We start from the raw sequence: 17,764 nt of genomic DNA, 5'->3' as shown, positions 1-17,764 counted from the left end.
CTTCCCAGCTGACCTCAGTGCTCTCTGGGGTTCATATGGGGAGAGACGGTCCTTCAGGTAGGCAGGTCCTTTAAAGGTGATAACCAGCACTTTGTAATGAACCTGGTATACAACTGGCAGCCAATGCAGTCCGTGCAGCTCTGGCTGTATGTGCTCCCATTTCGGGAGCCCTAATAACAGCCTAGCCGCCACGTTCTGCACCAGCTGCAGCTTCCGGGTTCAGCACAGAGGCAGCCCTATGTAGAGGGCATTACAGTAGTAATGTTGCAGCCAACTTCTCCCAGACACCCCATCCCAAGAGGAAGCCTTTCCAATCGGAGACTGGAGCCTCCAGAGGGGGAAAGTCACATGGTGGCTTTGGGGGAGGAGCTTCCCCCCGCTGGCCAGCTGACTGGGGCCAGGAAGGAACCTGGGAAAGCAGAAGAATCCCTGCTGGGACCTGCGGATTGGCAAGCTTATACTTGCTGCATTCAAAACATTCAGTTTTAAGTAAACAAACTCAAATGGACATGAGTGCTTTAAAATCTGGGTTTAGAATGAAGCGCATAATTTTGTAACTTCCATATTTTCCTAGTGTTGTGCATTTAAAACATCAGCTCTGGGAAACCCCACCAGTAACCCCACCACCACCAGATTACGTTTTTGCTCTTTGATGCTGACCACCTTCCTAAACATAAAAATGTACAGACAGCGTAACAGAGTACCTAAAGAGATACACAGGCCTCAGATTCAGCAGGAGCTCACAGGAGCACAGCTCCTGAACTTTTTTGACAGTTCCACATCCTCCTTCCCACCTTGTCCATTGAATAGTAGGTGCAGCTGCATAACAATCCCTGGATGAGCTCCACCATCTTTTTTCCCTACAAAATGACCCCTGGAGATACATAACCACAATGGCACCATCCTAGGGTGGTGTTTCAACTTCTAAAACTTAACAGTGCTGAGGGGCAATTTTCAGATCCTTCAGACCTAACCCCAGTTGGGCAACGGCTACTACCATAGAGTAGGCAAAAGGAAAGGAGATGCCACATGGCTGTGTTAACATATAAAGGTTCTCTTTCAAAGAACTATATAATATAGTGTTTCTTGGATTATACCACCCAGATGACAAGGAGGGGAGTACATGTTTAAGGCTAAGCTACAACGACTCTACCAGCCTAATGATTTTGTTAAGTGCGGGGAGCTTTTCCAGCTAAAGATGCATTCATAAGGAAAAGTACAATCCAGAAGAAAACTCTGCTGTACATGGTTTGCCCGATTGTACTTTTCAGATAAGTTTGTGTGAGCAACCTGACATACTGAATGCACACAGCACATGCTCAGTTATTTACAAGCACAGCAGGAAGGAGGGAAAGAGAGAGGGGGAGGGAAGCATCTCACCTGCTTGGTTCGGCTTCTTGACTCAACTGATAAATTGTTGTACGTGTAATGAGCCTGAGTAATTCCACAGAATAGAACAGCTACCACACCTGCCAGAAAAAGCAACATATCCAGTAACTTCAAATGACGCAGATACTTTCTCTCCTAGCTTTAGCACATTTTAAACCATATATCAACCTTCTTTAAATTTCTTTTGCTTTGTAGAGAGAAGAGCTGGGATGCTACTCTGAGTGAAAGCCACATTAATTATTCCAGGAGCTCTGCCTGCTGTGAAAGACTGCAGCAGTTCTGAGGTGAGGGCAGTTGCTTTGTGAATTCTCCATGGCACTTTCTTACATATATCCTAGGACTCTGTCCTGCTGCCAAAGACAGAGCTGAGTCCTCATGCAAGTCAATTCCCAGGCATTTAAAATGTTTTTTTAAAAGTGACTAGGTACTTCCACATACTGCAAAAAATCAATCTACAAGTGCCACCATTGGGCAAAATGACTACTGGATGGAAACAAGTTATAAAGATTCTAGGTCTGTATATAAGGATCTGTTCACACATAATCTATTAGCCTTGGGTAAATGCTATTATTCACATTGCTCCAACATAAGAAGTAAGTCACTTCTTTCCACAAGCTTAATAGCAGCAAGAACAACCCCCAGCGACTAGAAATGCAATCACTGAGATTATTTTAATAGATATATCTATATATAAGAGACATACATCTATCTGCATCAGCACAGTGCATACATTATCTTAGGATTCATGATTCTGCTATTAACACAGTGAAAATTAAAGGCCTACAGATCTGAAGAACTGTGCAAGTGTCTTGCAGCTAGGGGACTTTGAGCCTTTATTTCTTGAAATGCAATCCCTCAGGCCATATGGCAAATCAGTTTTGAAAACTGAAAGAACTTTAAAGAATATCTAATGATATTAAAAATCCTACTAGGTATGTCTGAAAAAACTTTTCAGAAATGAAGAAAGCATATTTGTCACTGCTATGTGGTGACCAGTTTTGTATGTAGCTAAATTCCTCTAGAAAAGTTGTTGGGTTGGGCTGATCTGAATGGATTCCTCAATAAGTGAAAGCACCCCACAAACCAATAGGACATAAGATGACATAAGTCATTTAAGCAAAAGCCCAATCAACTGGCCATCTTCTACAAAGAGATCAATTTGTTCTAGACAGTGAAGATGAATTTTCATTTTCAGGCCACCAAAACAGGGCCCCAATATCACTCTGTATGCTACTTATTTTCAATTAGAATTCTGCTCGTGGAATTAAAATGTAAACCAGATTCATTCTGTAAGTGTATTCAGGTCCTGTGGCCCACAGAAATGTCTCAAATTCTTTAAGACAGCAGTGCAAATTTCACCTGACAGGTGAAGTGTTCTGATACTCTACTGATCAGGCTGTGAACTCAAAACTGCTTGGTTCCAGGACTGCTCTTCATTCAAGACATCTTACCTGTAAACCCACAAGCTTCAGCCAACAAGAATGTGCTCCAGGACATCAGGAAAAAGAGCGCCGTCTCCAGCAAAGGGAAGCAGTGCAGCTTTGTGAACTTTGTTACGTAATTATTTCATTAAGGATTCAAAAAAGCCACCTGGACATGTTTTCCGGCTATCAGAGTTATTTATTTTAGAAAAAATATATGCCACCTCTCCAGGTAGCTCGCAAATCAAAAACAATGCAGTAAAATAGTAAAATCATAAAAGTAAAACAAACTATAAAAAGCATAAAAATATTCACTAGCCTACAATGATACTAATAAAACAGTATTAAGGGTAGAAGCAGCAGGACAGCAGCTAAAAAGATAGAACTCCTCAGCTGAAGTCTGCATGTCTGAATATTGAATATGAGGAAAGTCAATGTGGAACAGTAGATACAGAGATAAGTCCACTAGTTCTGCAAACCAGGCCTTATTAGAAATGTTTCCAGGTCAAGCCTCAGCCTTTAACTTATAAATAAAGTTTTTGTTTCCTACTAGTTTCCTTCTGGATCTCTGCTTTTCAGCCTGGCCTCAAGGACCCTTACCTCTTTGTTTTTCACCTTGCTTTCCTTTCTGCTTGCTGTCCCTATATCCTCCTACTACAGTCTCCATAAGAATAAGCCCCAACACTGACCTTAGCCTGCAATTATTTGACATTCAGGCTGACCCTCCTGTTAGCTCCTAGGTTAGCCAGGATCTCCTTTTCAAACCTGACACTACAAGGGTCTCCATCCTTTAACATAGATTTTAAGAAACAAGATATTTGCCTCTACTCTACAGATAGCATACTCAGAGAAGCACCAGTTAACAGTTCTACTTCCAAACATCAGCAGTTAATTCCTTAATGCAATTTGAAAAGGTTTTATATAAAGGATATCAAGGCTGTCACAACACCTGTCACTGTTCCCATCATGAAAGAGCCACTGAAAATACCAAGGAAGACTCCCACAGATTTAAAAAAGGCTGCTGCATCAAAAGCATGGACATTCCCCCCTGTGGGCTGATAGGCTACAATAGAGCTAAAGGAAAGAGAGGGGAAAAGGAAAATTAATACAATATGTATTTCACTATGCAACTGTCATCGCAAGCAGGGATGAGCATGAACTGGCTGACAAATTAAAGTTCATCATGAATTCTGGCCAGTTCATAAAGCAATGTTCATGAACTGAAGAAATGCCACAAACTTTCACGGATTTTGATGCAGTTTGTGGTGGTCCTTTGCAATTTCTGTGGAGAAGAAAGCATGGGTTTAAATCAGGGGCTGGCTCCCAAGAAAGCCCTTTGAAACAGCTGGGCCGCGGGGCAGCCTGCTCCCACAGCTCAATTCAGAAACAACAGGGCTGCAGGGGCAGCCTACTCCCACAGTTCAGCTGCTTAGAGCCAGAAACAACTGGTTTGTTTCGGGCACAAATCGGGTTTGTACTTGTGGATGAACTACAAACCAAACTGAACTGCATTTTCATGGTTCCTGCCCATCCCTAATCATAACAGCTAAACAACCCCTGAACATTTTCAACCAAATGCAGAGGTATTAGCAGTCACAAGTCTAATACACATGACAGTAAGAAAGCTGAAAGTTTTATTTTGCCCAACTTCATGCCAGCTATTTTTACTTACGAAGACAGAACAATGGCAACAGCATCATTTAGAACACTCTCTCCAAACAGCAGTGCATAGAGATCAACATCAGCGTGCAGTTCGTTAAAAATTGCCAGTACAGTGACTACAAGTAGGAAAAAAAGCAGGGGAGACTTAAAATTGGTATTATGCATGATTTTGAACAAGGAAGACTATGACTTCTTGTTTCCAACAGCAATAGAACATGAATACAATAGACACTGACATAGCTAGGATAGCGGAAAGAAACTGAAACAGTCTTCCACAACATTCCTCTAAAGCCCAATTCCTCAAGTTCATTTTGCATGTGCCAATGTCATCAAGCAAGGACTTGTACCTTGTGAATAAAGTGCCCCAGGCAAGTTTAATCATGGTTGTTGTTCCACAGAGGCATACAATTCAATAGTGAAATCACATGAAATAAGAACTCTACTAATCATCAGGCGAGAACACAAACATATCCAATATGAACATCATAACCGGATCTTAAGGGAAGTTTTAGAAACATTCAGTTTCTGTCCTCTGTGATGACACTTCAACAATGACAGTAGATGAGAACACCACATCTGTAAGCCTTTTGTCCTATGTATGATCAATAGTGCTTGAAAATGCAAAGATAGTATTCAGTTGAGAACACATGGATATAACGCATTTACCCACCAACACAGATAATTTTAAGCCTCCAATAATCAAGTTTGCAATCTTGCATACACCCTGCCCCCCAGTTAGTTAGGAAACCAAGTTGTAACCACAGCTACAAAAGCTTCACACAAAAGTCCTGGTAAGATGCCTACAGCCTTCTCTGAGACTCTGAATTAGAAACCCATGCATAAAAATTTCAAATATTTGTTATGTTAGTGCAAGTCTGCTTATACACACCTACTTGAGAGCCAGTTTGGTCCAGTGCTTAAGTGCATGACTCTAAACTGGGAGAATCAGGTTTGATTCCCCACTCCTTCACATGCACCTGCTGAGTGACATTGGGTCAGTCCTAACTCTCTCAGAGCTATTCTGTTCAAGAGCAGTTCTTGGAGAGCTCTCTCAACCCCACCCACTTCATGTTGAAAATATGTATCTGTTTTTTATGTCCTTTGCAACATTCTAAAGTTCCAGTCATTATATGTGCCTGATTCCCTATTGTGCGCATGACCTGGGAAGAAGATACTGACTGCTGTCAATCAAGGTCTAGAAGCGGAAAAACCTGTTTTGTCTGTTTGGTCAGTTAGTCAGGTGACTTCCTTTGTTCAGGCAAAGAGGTCAAGAAGAAGGAGGAAGTAGCCTCCATTAAGCACATGATCTTCTAGCGTAACCATGTAGTTCTATAGTGTTTGTTATTTTCACCTCCCAGTACCCTTTCCCTGCAGAAATATATATGCTTTTGCTTTTTCATGTTAAATGCCTCTCAATAATTATTTGATCCAGTGATCCATCGCACTGTTTGAGATAAAGAAATAGAATTTTAAACAGAATTCCCTTACACTTCACAGGGTGTCTGTTGTAGAGAGAGGAAGGGAAAGGAGATTGTAAACCACTCTGAGACTCTGAATAAAGAGCAGGATCTGATCTCTTCTTCACTGTGGGGAGGGCTGGTGCGCCCACTAGGCAAACGCTCCTCTGATAGATCAAGCCCGGGGGACGGAGCACGGCACTGCGTTACGGCGCTGCAGAGGGAGGGCAGCAGCGGGTGGGCGCCTGGCAGGGAGCCTGACTGGGGCGCCACGTACCTTAGGGCTGGTCCTGACTGTGGGTCAATTGTAGCTCCTTGCTAACCATTTGTAGTCCTTGGAGAAATTCAGAACACCTACTCTCTGCTCCATTTTCCACTTCTACTGCAATGACGTTGGGGGCGAGGGAAAACTACTGCAGCGAAGCTCTTTCCCTTGTTGCCAAGATAACAAGCAAAACCACAGGCAAGCTCCTCAAGGGGGCGGGGAATATCCAGCATGACTCCAGTTCCTGGGAAGCAAAGGTGCTGCTAGAAGTGAGCTGTTCTTCTACAGGCCACGGCTTCTTACATTACCTTGGCAGTACAGAAAGGATTCCACACTGTCAGTGTATCTTAAGGAAAACTAAGCCAAAACCTAGGGTTGAAATTAGGAATAGGCACAAACTGGCTCACACACTGGTTTGCAAACTGTAGAGCCACCATGAACTTGCATGAATTGTAAGGCAGTTTATGGTGGGGGGGGGGGGGAGAGCAGAAAACAAGGGTTTAAATGGCTTAAATTTAAATCCCTGCTTTCCTGCTCTCTCCTGCTTTTTGCAGGAAAACTCCTGCTTTCTGCTCCCTGCCAAAAGCAGCAGGGAGCAGAAAGCAGGGGTCACAAACTACTACCAACCAGTTCAGTTCATGAAACAACCTCCTGGTTTGTATCGGTCTGTGGTTTGGCCACAAATCACAAACTGCATCAACCTGCAGAAATGTGGTTCGAGCCCATCCCTAATTGGGATAGGAAAACATTTGCATCTGCATTGTTCCTTCAGAAGTTTCCCGGGTACTTTCAGCCAGCCGTTGCACATTCCCATTCTGTACATTCTTCTGCAGTTTTGCAAACCATATTTCTACTCCAGGCCTTCTGAACAGGGCAGCAACCACATATGAATTAAAGATGCATTTCAGAATTCTGTAAAAAGCCACACTTCAACACACAAGGAAAGTCAGCTAGGTTACACATTCACTCTTCTTTATCAAAACTATTACATCTGAGGGAAATAAGAAATAAGGTCAAATATCAGACCAACGTTTATTATCACATATATGCATATTTCTCCCAGATGATGCATCATAACAAAATGGATACATATCATAGCTAAACTAGCACAAAGGTATCAGTAATAACAAAAATATTTTAACTTCTTAAAGCCTGTATTGCGCAATACCTGGATCAGTAGCAGATACAATAGCTCCAAAGAAAAGACAATCTGTGTAGTAGAATTTATCAGACAGCTGCCCAACCAGCTTCATTAGTTTCACAACACCATACATGAGATTCCTACAAGGGGAGGTAAATATGCAACAAATTACATATTTTTACAGTGACTGTAACTCAAATACTGAAATTAGTGTTCTATCCTTATAAAAATTTACACCATATATGTCCAAGGATCTAGCCTACAATTGACGATGTAGAACATTTATTCCATGCCAACTCAATCTCACTGAATCAAACAGCACTTACTTTAAAGTAAATACACACAGGAGTTAAACCTTGACCTCTTTTTTATTATTTGGACATTTGGTTCAGCAAAAGGGGAAGGGAAAAACAGAGGATTCAGTCTGTCCTAAAGACAACAGTTGAATCTGAAGTATCACTAGTAGACTGAAGCTCATGGAACCAATATTCTTGTCTCTCTCCCTCCCACTGTACCCCCATGGGGGCCAAGATATCAGAGGCCACGGGTCTGCAGGGGGAGTGGGTATCAGCAAAATTGCATTTTTCCACCCAAGGAAGTGCCACTTCACTAAGGCAATAGCTATTGTAGAAGAGCATTTTGGATCTAACCCACTGTAGGAAGGTTTAGAGAGAAGAAAAAACGTAGCATTCACTATTAGGTATCTAATATGAAGAACTGTGAATTAATTATAAGCTAATACATTTCTAGTAATTAGAGACTTTTTACAAGCTAGCGGGTGCCCCCTCCCCTTATGGGACGCTACCTTCAGACAAATAGAATAATGCTTATTTTTACCATGGAGATTCTATAACTTTCCTTCCTAGTTTCTTTGAAATTCACAAAAATCTATCACATGATCTTATTATTGGGGGGGACTATGCTAAAAGACAGTGAAGTTGAGCTACCATTGACTTAAAAAAGAAAAGCCTCATTATAGAGAGAGTGTGCAACTGCCACCTTAAATTGAGTTTTGTAATATTGGCACTGTTAATTTTAACTACATTGGTAATCAAGTCAGTCCAAGCACGACTTAAATAATAAGTAGCCAAAAATTACACCAGGAGTTTAACAGTCTCACAAAATTCACTTACCCAATAATGAAACAAGAGACTGCAGTTCCCAAGAAGGCATAAGCCAGAATAGACCCCAGATTTCTGAAGAAGTGTCTCTGGAAAAAAAAATGGATTAGATGCAAACATTAAAGATATTCTTTAAAACCTCTTCAGTGATATACTAAAGCTACATTCTGCTTATACAATACAGACCTTCTGAATTATTTGGAAGACTGAGACACTGTTATGTATGAATCATGCTTGCTGCAATATGGTTTAGAGTTGTCTGGCATAGTGGCGTCACATGGCCAGCACACTGGGGTAGTCTCACTGGGCCTCTGAAAGCTCACATCAGGGACCACCATGGATTTGCAAACACTGTAGTTTCTGGATGCTTTTAATGCTTTTGGTCCAGCAAAAAAAGGAGAACATTAAAGCAATTTCTGGTTTGTCAACAAGGCAGCCCTTCCAGGGGGAAAAAACCGCTCTGATCAAGCTGGCACATCAAGCACTACGTGAGAGGGCTTCCTCAGTGGACACTTAGGTAATTATTCCATCCTTTATTCTGGACTTGCTAAAAATGAAAGGCTCCCCATCTCTACTCAGAAGGGACAGCTCCTCATGTTTCTGTTGTGAGCTCTCAAGAGACCATCTAGAACAAAATCCAGCAGAAATCCACTAGGGTACACAAAAATTCTTCCAATATGAATAAAGACGTATCCAGTCACATGGACACTATGGTCCATGGCACCAGCCCTGTAGCCAGGAATTTTTTGTGTGTGTGGGGGGGGGAGGCATTTCAATCAGGGCAGTCACTAATTAAATTAAAGAAACCCAATTACCTTAATTTACTGCAGTAAATTCTCTCACAACACACCCCACGCTTCCTCCCCCTCTACCACTGCCTCCTCCTCCTGAGGGCTGATGAGTGAGGAGGAAGAGGAGACACACTTTGGAGGTGGGAAATGCAAATAGATTTAGGGGTGGAGCTTGGAGAGGGTGAGGTTTCCAAGAAGGGCTCTTTTTCTAGCAGGAGCTCCTCTGCATATTAGGCCACACCCCCTAATGTAGCCAATCCTCCAAGAGCTTAGAGGACTCCTAGTACAGGGCCTACTGTAAACTCCAGGAAGATTGGCTATATCAAGGGGACGTGGGCTAATATACTATATATTGTATATATAGTATATATATACTATATATACAATATATAGTGGGCTATATCAGGGGGACGTGGGCCTACTGTAAACTCCAGGAGGATTGGCTATATCAGGGGGACGTGGGCAGAGGAGCTCCTGCTAGAAAAAGAGCCCTGCTAAGAAGAACAGTCTGTGCTTAAAATACAACAAAGTGAAAAAGGTGAGGTAGAGCGAGCCATAGAGCTGCCATTTCCCTGGGTTCGTCTTTGCATTTAATATTAGCAAGCAGCTTCTCAATTAATAGCAACAGTGTATTCACTGTCAGGGATGTGTTTTTCTTTTACCAGAGTGGGGGAAGTGCTAGAGAGACTGCAAAAAGAGTGTGGCAGACTTTCCCTCCACTCTGGAGAGACTGGCGAGGAAGTGGAGGAGGGGCAAGGGAAAGTGAACGAATGGGAGTGAACTCAAAGAAAGCAGCAGGTTATTGGGTGCACAGCTGCCAGGGAGCTGGGAATGAGGAGGTGAGGCAGATGGCACTCGGCTACCCTGACAAAATTCGTAATTAAAGGGGAAGACTGGGGTGGAGGTGAAGCAAAATCAACAGGGGGCATTGCTTGCACTGCCCCCATGCTGGCTATGGCCCTGTGTGGCACCAAGCTGTTTATGGAGATGAGTCCAGTGCGTCATCTGGGTAAAAACATGTAGTTAGTGTCCAGTGAGTCATCTGGGTAAAAACACAAGGTAGACCCATGATTCCCTTTTGCTTACTACAGGAGGGGAAACCATACAGCTTGTGTTTTTAGGGAACTACATCTGCCACAGTCAGCAAAGGAATTTATAGCTCTTTTTGGCACTAATGCATTGAGCCTCACAGTTAACCTGCAAGTTAGGCCAAGAGAAACAGCAACTTGGCCACAGCTATCCAAACTAACAAAGAAGATTTGACCCAGTTTTTTTCCCAGATCAGAACTCAATCTAGCAACTGTGCAAGAGTGAACCTATTAAGTATCTTGATATAATAGAACAGAAGAGGCAACGCAATGCAGTGGTTAGCACCTTAGGCCTTTGAAGACTAGGTACAATTCCTCACTCTGTTACAGAAGCTTGCTGCATGGTCTTAGGCCAGTCATGACCTCACATGTTTGTTGCAACAAGGATAGCCTGAGCAGAGAATGCTGTGAGCTGCTTACTATTTGCTTTGGGGAGAAAAACAGGGTTATAAGTTGGTAGCTACTAAATAAACAAAGCTGCTAGTCTCTCTCCTATTTGCTGCTTGGCTTGCCTAACCAATTTCCAAAACAAGCTGGCTGCAGAGTTTAATGATCTGGCTTCTGATAATTGTACTGAACTCTTAGAAATGTCAATTTGGTCTATTTGTTCTGCTGTTGTAAATATTTGAGAAATTTGGTTATCTGTATGCTTTGTAGGTCTTGTCTTTTAAAAAGAGCAGAAAAGCTCTTTTAAAATCACATCCATAGAACATCTTATTAAGAGGAACCTTAATCTTGTTTCCAGTAAGAAACCCGCTCCCATGAAAAATCCATAGGCCTATGCTCAGTAATAAGCCTGATGGCAGTGCCATACAGGGAACTTCAGGCAGGCTCCTAGACTCCTGAACATTTCTCCTGAGAGCAACCCCTTGCACAATTTAATACATGTCATGAAAGCTGAGGAACCTTCAAGAACAGCCTACAACACATAATGAGAAGTTGTGACGGAAGAAGACATAGCATATTGTGGAAGTTCTCTGAATTCTTGTCTGTAGGTTTCAATGTTACGTAGAAGTATAGAATTGATATATTTTAGGTACTTTAGAAGATGATGATGTTGGATTTATATCCCACCCTATGCTCTGAATCTCAGAGTTTCAGAGCGGTCACAATCTCCTTTACCTTCCTCCCCCACAACAAACACCCAGTGAGGTAGGTGAGGCTGAGAGAGCTCTCACAGAAGCTGCCCTTTCAAGGACAAGTCCCGTGAGAGCTATGGCTGACCCAAGGCCATTCCAGTAGCTGCAAGTGGAGGACTGGGGAATCAAACCTGGTTCTCCCATATAAGAGTCCGTGCACTTAACCACTACACCAAACAGCATCAGACACTAGCTGGCCAAAAGGCTAATCTTGATCCAAGAGGCCATCAGTAACTATTGCAGTTATCAGTCATAAGATACTGTATACAGGACTGAGATGGACAAAAATACTGTCCAGAAAATGCTTTGGGCTCACCTTCTTCAAACTATAACCAGCATGAAAAATAATAGGAGGCAGGAGAATGTTGAAGAACACTTCTGGGTCAAACGTTACCTGAAAAAGAGAACAAAAGAGCTCTAAGACCAAGTTTCCTCCGAGCTAAAAACTGCCAAGATTTTGAAGATGCACATTTCTATATATTTCTCATGTCAATATCCCTCAAACATAACAGTGTTAATTATTAAGAAATTGATGAGCCTTGGGACAGAAGGTCTCCTTCAACAGTGGGTAGGTGACTTCAGTGCAAGCCATCCAGTGCTGATGAGAAAAAAGCATGCAGGTGATGGTGAGCGTGGGCGGGGTGGGGGGGTCACATGGGAAAGCTGCACAGAAGGGTGGGTGGGGATCAGAAGCAAGGTATGAGCTGAGCTCATGATAAAACACAGAGGCAGAAAGGGGCCCGCTGGCCACTCTCTGCCCAAGGCTCCTCAAAACGTGGAGCTGATCCTGGCAGTCATTCACTGTCCAGTCCATGCAGAAAAATCCTGTAACTAATTATGGCTTCTGCATGACAATCAAATATGTAACAACATATAGATGCAATCTTGTATACCCACTTCTTCAGATCAGTGGTTTATTGTCATTAATCCTTAGATAATTAATCCAGTACTTTTTTGGCCCTGAATTATCCCAATTAGAGTCTCCCATATTTGAACAAAATGGATTTCAGACCCTAACTCTGCTGTTTACCATTAGAAATTTTGATTTTTGCAGAGCTTAAAAATGATACAGCAATGAGTGACTGTTATGTATACCATAAAGAACTTGATCAGCTTGTCAAATGAATTTTTTACCACAGAAAGCCCTTCCTATGAGAACCCCGATAACTGATATTATGGGGTGGATGAGAAGAATCATTAATAGAATTTTTGATACTATTCTGCGGGATTGTTTCAATGGCTTTGGGAAATCTGTGGATTTGTCTAAAGCAGCCCAGAAATTGGTGTGTCAACTGGAGTATTAACTTTGTTCTCTGAGTAAAAATATGCAGCTGCTGAGATACTACAAGAATCAGAATGCACAGGATTAGGTTCTACACACAAGGGGAAAAGACCACCCTCCCAACTGTTCACACATAATTATGTTAAACAGGAATACTTTTCCTTGAATTCTAGCATTCATCACCGGAAGCCCCCAGAATGCACTGCTGATTGCTGAGAAAGCAAAAAGTCCCCAGGACACAGATGAACACCTACAACTTTAACAAACAGGAAGACCAGTCTCATGAGAAAAAAGAAGAGCTCAGATGGACTTCTTTTTTTGTGTGGTACTGGTAAGATGTTTTGCAGTCCCCCAGATGCCAAAGTAAAAAACAAATGAGAGAAAAATCGTCATGCCTCTGTCTCCACCTCTTAGGAGTGGCTTGCCACCACCCCTGCCTAAAGAAAATGTAGAAAAAGCCAGGAGGAAGGCAGGTTTACAGTAGCCTTTCTTTTAATAATAATAGGAGCCCCATGGCGCAGAGTGGTAAAGCTGCAGTACTGCAGTCAAAGCCCTCTGCTCATGACCTGAGTTTGATTCCAGTGGAAGCTGGTTCAGGTAGCTGGCTCGAGGTTGACGCAGCCTTCCATCCTTCCGTGGTTGGTAAAATGAGTACCCAGCTTGCTGGGAGGGAAGTGTAATGACCGGGGAAGGCAATGGCAAACCACCCCATAAAAAGGTCTGCCGTGAAAACGTTGTGAGAGCAGCAGCATCCAAGAGTTGGAAACGACTGGTGCTTGCACAGGGGACCTTTCCATTCCTTCTATTAAAAATAGCAGCTTTCCCTTTCACGCCAGAAGCAACCTTTTCTGTTTACGGCCCTCCTGCTTCAGGGATCTTTGGGGAACTCCAAAGGCCTATCCTTAATCTGCCCTCCTCTCCTCCTACTTCTCATTATTTTCTGGAGTTAGAGTGTTGAAAGGCTCACAAACACCTGTGAGAGTCCTGCCTCTTGAACATTCCTAGGTTCTTTGATAGGTAGCAACAAAACAGCATCAGCTTGCTTACTAGGAAACTGAACTAAAACTAGAAGAACAGAAGGGTGGTAGGGTGGCAACTAATGGTTTAACATTTAGATTTAGATAGGCTAATGTGCAACTGGCTGCCATCCGCTTCCTTTTCCTATCTCTTACTTCCTTCTGTATAACAGTATGCTTTGCAAAGCTTGCTCAATCACACAGAAACTACAGAGCAAAACCTCTGTTTTTTCCATTGGCTGAGGCTCCTCCCTTGGGGAGGAAGGGGGGAGGGAAAAGCTTGTTTTTCAGGCTCTCTCAATTGCACAGCAAAGCTACTGAGCCAAGCCTCTCTTCCTTCTATTGGCTGAAGCTCCTCCCTCTCCTGGTCCCCTGAGGAAGGAAGAAAAAAGCAGAGCTTCCTTTGCCCAGTTCCCTGGATCCCATGGGAGAGATACAAAGAAAGCACCTTTAAGACAAATTAGTGCTAACAATTTAAACATGTTTTACGGGGGTTTTTTAAATTAATTGTGTTCGTCTATGTCGTTTATAAAGTTTAGAAAAGGAAAAAGTGCAGAAAAGGGCAACTGGAATGATTAAAGGTTTGGGACACTTTCCCTATGAAGAAAGGTTAAAACGCTTGGGGCTCTTTAGCTTGGAGAAACGTCGACTGCGGGGTGACACGATAGAGGTTTACAAGATTATACATGGGATGGAGAAAGTAGAGAAAGAAGTCCTTTTCTCCCTTTCTCACAATACAAGAACTTGTGGGCATTCAATGAAATTGCTGAGCAGTCAGGTTAGAACGGATAAAAGGACGTACTTTTTCAACTAAAGGGTGATTAACATGTGGAATTCACTGCCACAGGAGGTGGTGGCGGCTACAAGCATAGCCAGCTTCAAGAGGGGATTGGATAAAAATATGGAGCAGAGGTCCATCAGTGGTTATTAGCCATTATGTGTGTGTGTGTGTGTGCACAAGTACCAAATTACAGTTCTATCTTCTTTTGGAAATTTTTCCATTTGTAATCCCAACAGAAAAGTCTTTGCAACTTTCTTAAATTCATATCCCAAGATCTTAGAAATTTCTTGCTGAATCATCTGCCAATACTTTTCTGCCCTTTCACAAGTCCACCACATATGGTCGAAAGAACCTTCATGTTTTTTACATTTCCAACATCTGGCATCTTATTGTTCATCTTTGCCAATTTTTTAGGAGTCATATACCATCTATACATCATTTTGAAACAGTTCTCTTTAATACTATGACATTTCGAAAGCGTCATAGAATTCTTCCACAAGTATTCCCAAGTTTCCATCTGTATTACTTTATTTACCTTAATTGCCCATTTAATCATTTGAGATTTCACTACTTCATCTTCCGTAGACCATTAACAGTAATTTATATATTTTTGAAATTAATTTTTCATTATCTCCAAGCAGAACTTTTTTCATTTCTGTTTGTTCTTTTCTTATTCCTTCAGTTTTGATATCATTATCCACCAAACTCTTTATTTGTTGAATTTGGAACCAATCATATTTATTATTCAACTCTTCAGCAGTTTTCAGTTCTATTTTGCCACTTGGTATTTTTAATAATTGATTATAAGACAACCACTTTTCTTCACCTATCTCAGCCGTTATTTTTATTACTTCAGCTGGCACTATCCATAACGGTTATCTCTCATCCTCATATTTCTTGTATTTCATCCATGTATTTAGCAAATTATTTCTTATATAATGGTGAGAGGAAAAAACCGTCCATCTTCTTTTTTCCATAATACAAATACGCGTGCCAGCCAAATTTATTTCCGTGACCTTCCAGCACTAAGTGTTTTTTGTTTAACAGTGTTATCCATTCTTTTATCCACACTAAACAAACTGCTTTCTGTGAGCCGCCCTGAGACACCTTGGTGGGAAGGGCGGGATATAGATCATAAATAAACTAAACTAAACTAAACATAATTTTCTACAATATTTACAACAGTTTTGATATTGTCTCTTATTTGCCTTTTGGGAAGAAACCCCACTTGATCTTCCTTTATAAAATTTATCAAATGTTGTTTAAGCTGTTCTGCCAAGATTCTTGTATATATTTTATAGTCATTATTTAATAGTGAAATTTGTCTATAATTTTTTACATTCCTGACATCTCTATCTTCCTTTGGTATCAACGAAATAACAGCTTCCTTCCATGTGTTTGGTATTTTCCCCTTTATTCTTATCATGTTCATCAACTTCTACAATTTCGGTGTTAATTCAACTTTAAAGGTTTTAAAATATTTAGCTGTATATCCATCTGGTCCAGGTGCCTTTCCATTTTTCATTGCATTAATTGCAGCTTCGATTTCTATTTTTTCAATTGGATCATTCAAAACTTTTCGCATATTTTCTGTTAAGGGTTCTATTTTATCTTTTGTGGATACTAATCCATCTTTTCTTTATTTAACACCTTTAAACAACTTGGCATAATACTTTAAAAATTCTCTTTTTATTCCCTCTTGGCTAACCACCTCTCTTCCATCTACCACAATTTTATTAATAATTTTATTTTCTCTCTTTTTCTTCAATTGCCAAGCCAAATACTTTCCAGGTTTATTTGCTCCCTCAAAATATTTCTGCTGCAGTCTTTTCAAATTCCATTCCAATTCTTTATTTAACAAATGTCTCATTTGTGTTTGTAATACTGTAATTTCCCTTATAATTTTCTTTTTCCCTGGCCTTTTTCTCAACTCCTCTTCTTTTTTCTTTATTTCATTTTGAATGTCCAACAATTGTTTTTCTTTTGCTCTCTTCTCTTTATTATCCAAGGTAATCAATATTCCTCTCATTATTGCTTTATAGGCATCCCAGACCATCTGAAATTCTATATCCTCTTTGTCATTCATTTGAAAGAAAGTTTTCATTTCATTTTCTAGGTATGTCACTATTTCTTTATTCAGTAGTAAATCTTCATTCAGTCTCCATCTTCTCAACTTCTTAGACAATTTTGTAATCCACATTATTGGGTTATGATCAGCCCCAATTTTAGGTAAAATCTCTTATTTTCCTTGTTATAAGACCTAAATCTTTAGTGCCCCACAACATGTCAATTCTAGAAAATGTTTTGTCTTGCTGAAAAAAAGGTATAGTCCCGCACTTCAGGGTTAAATTTCCTCCATATGTCCTCCAAATTTTCTTGTTTGACCAATTCAAAAAAAGACTTTGGCAATTTTCCTTCTTTGTCATTATTCCCCCCCCCCCCGAGCTATCCAGAGAGTTCTTAATTGTTCCATTAAAGTCTCCCATTATCAAAACTTGGTCATAAGTCAGTTCATCAAATTGTTGTATAATGTCTTTTTAAAAAGCATCCTTTGCACCATTAGGCGCATACAGTCACAATAACTATTTTTTTTGCATTTAATATTATTTCTACTGCTACAAATCTTCCATCTTTATCTTTAAACACTAATTTTGGTTCCATAATATGTTTAATATAAAAAATCACTCCCCTTTTCTTCTGTTCAGCCAATGAAAAAAATTCTAACCCCAATTGTTTATTCCATAAAAATTTGTAATCCTTTTGTTTAATATGTACTTCTTGTAAACAAACTATATTACAATTTTGCTTTTTAGTCCAATGAAACGTTGCCCTTTTTTGTGGTGAATTTAGTCCATTTACATTCCAAGACAATAATTTGTAATCCATCATGGTGCAAATTCTTTATGTTCTTCATAAAATCTATGCAGTTCCTGTGCATTTGTAATTGTGATTCTTTTCCCATGAAGTTCAAAGCTCAAACCTTCAGGTATTATCCACCTAAACCTCATTTCATTGTCTCATAATTTTTCTGTCAGTTTTTTATATGTTCTATCATTTATCACTTGCCTTGGCAACTCCTTCATAATTCTTACTCTGCTGCCTCCCACTATCAATGTCTTTTAAAAGTTTTTATTCATGATCTTTCCCACCATTTCTTTTGTCATGTATCTTATGACATCTCTTGGTAAATTATTTTTCTTGGCATAGAGTA

General features: G+C 40.7%; 1 protein-coding gene across 2 annotated transcripts in view; it reads right to left on the bottom strand.

Moving 5' to 3' along the window:
* The window catches only part of LOC132590667 (sodium/hydrogen exchanger 7), a 73,500-nt gene that overhangs the window by 22,909 nt on the left and 32,827 nt on the right, over window positions 1-17,764 (bottom strand). For both annotated transcript variants that reach the window (XM_060263631.1, XM_060263632.1), the window contains exons 3-9: window positions 11,791-11,868; window positions 8,469-8,545; window positions 7,363-7,475; window positions 4,483-4,588; window positions 3,738-3,884; window positions 2,841-2,941; window positions 1,381-1,469 (exon numbers count right to left, since the gene is read on the bottom strand). In XM_060263631.1, coding sequence (XP_060119614.1) covers window positions 1,381-1,469; window positions 2,841-2,941; window positions 3,738-3,884; window positions 4,483-4,588; window positions 7,363-7,475; window positions 8,469-8,545; window positions 11,791-11,868 — 711 coding nt within the window. The remainder of the gene's footprint in view (window positions 1-1,380; window positions 1,470-2,840; window positions 2,942-3,737; window positions 3,885-4,482; window positions 4,589-7,362; window positions 7,476-8,468; window positions 8,546-11,790; window positions 11,869-17,764) is intronic.

This window comes from Heteronotia binoei, unplaced genomic scaffold, assembly GCF_032191835.1.
Source record: "Heteronotia binoei isolate CCM8104 ecotype False Entrance Well unplaced genomic scaffold, APGP_CSIRO_Hbin_v1 ptg000532l, whole genome shotgun sequence".
In the NCBI taxonomy this organism is placed as follows: domain Eukaryota; kingdom Metazoa; phylum Chordata; class Lepidosauria; order Squamata; family Gekkonidae; genus Heteronotia; species Heteronotia binoei.
The sequence above is the reverse complement of the archived record's forward strand: the minus strand, read 5'-3'. Positions and strand labels throughout refer to the sequence as shown.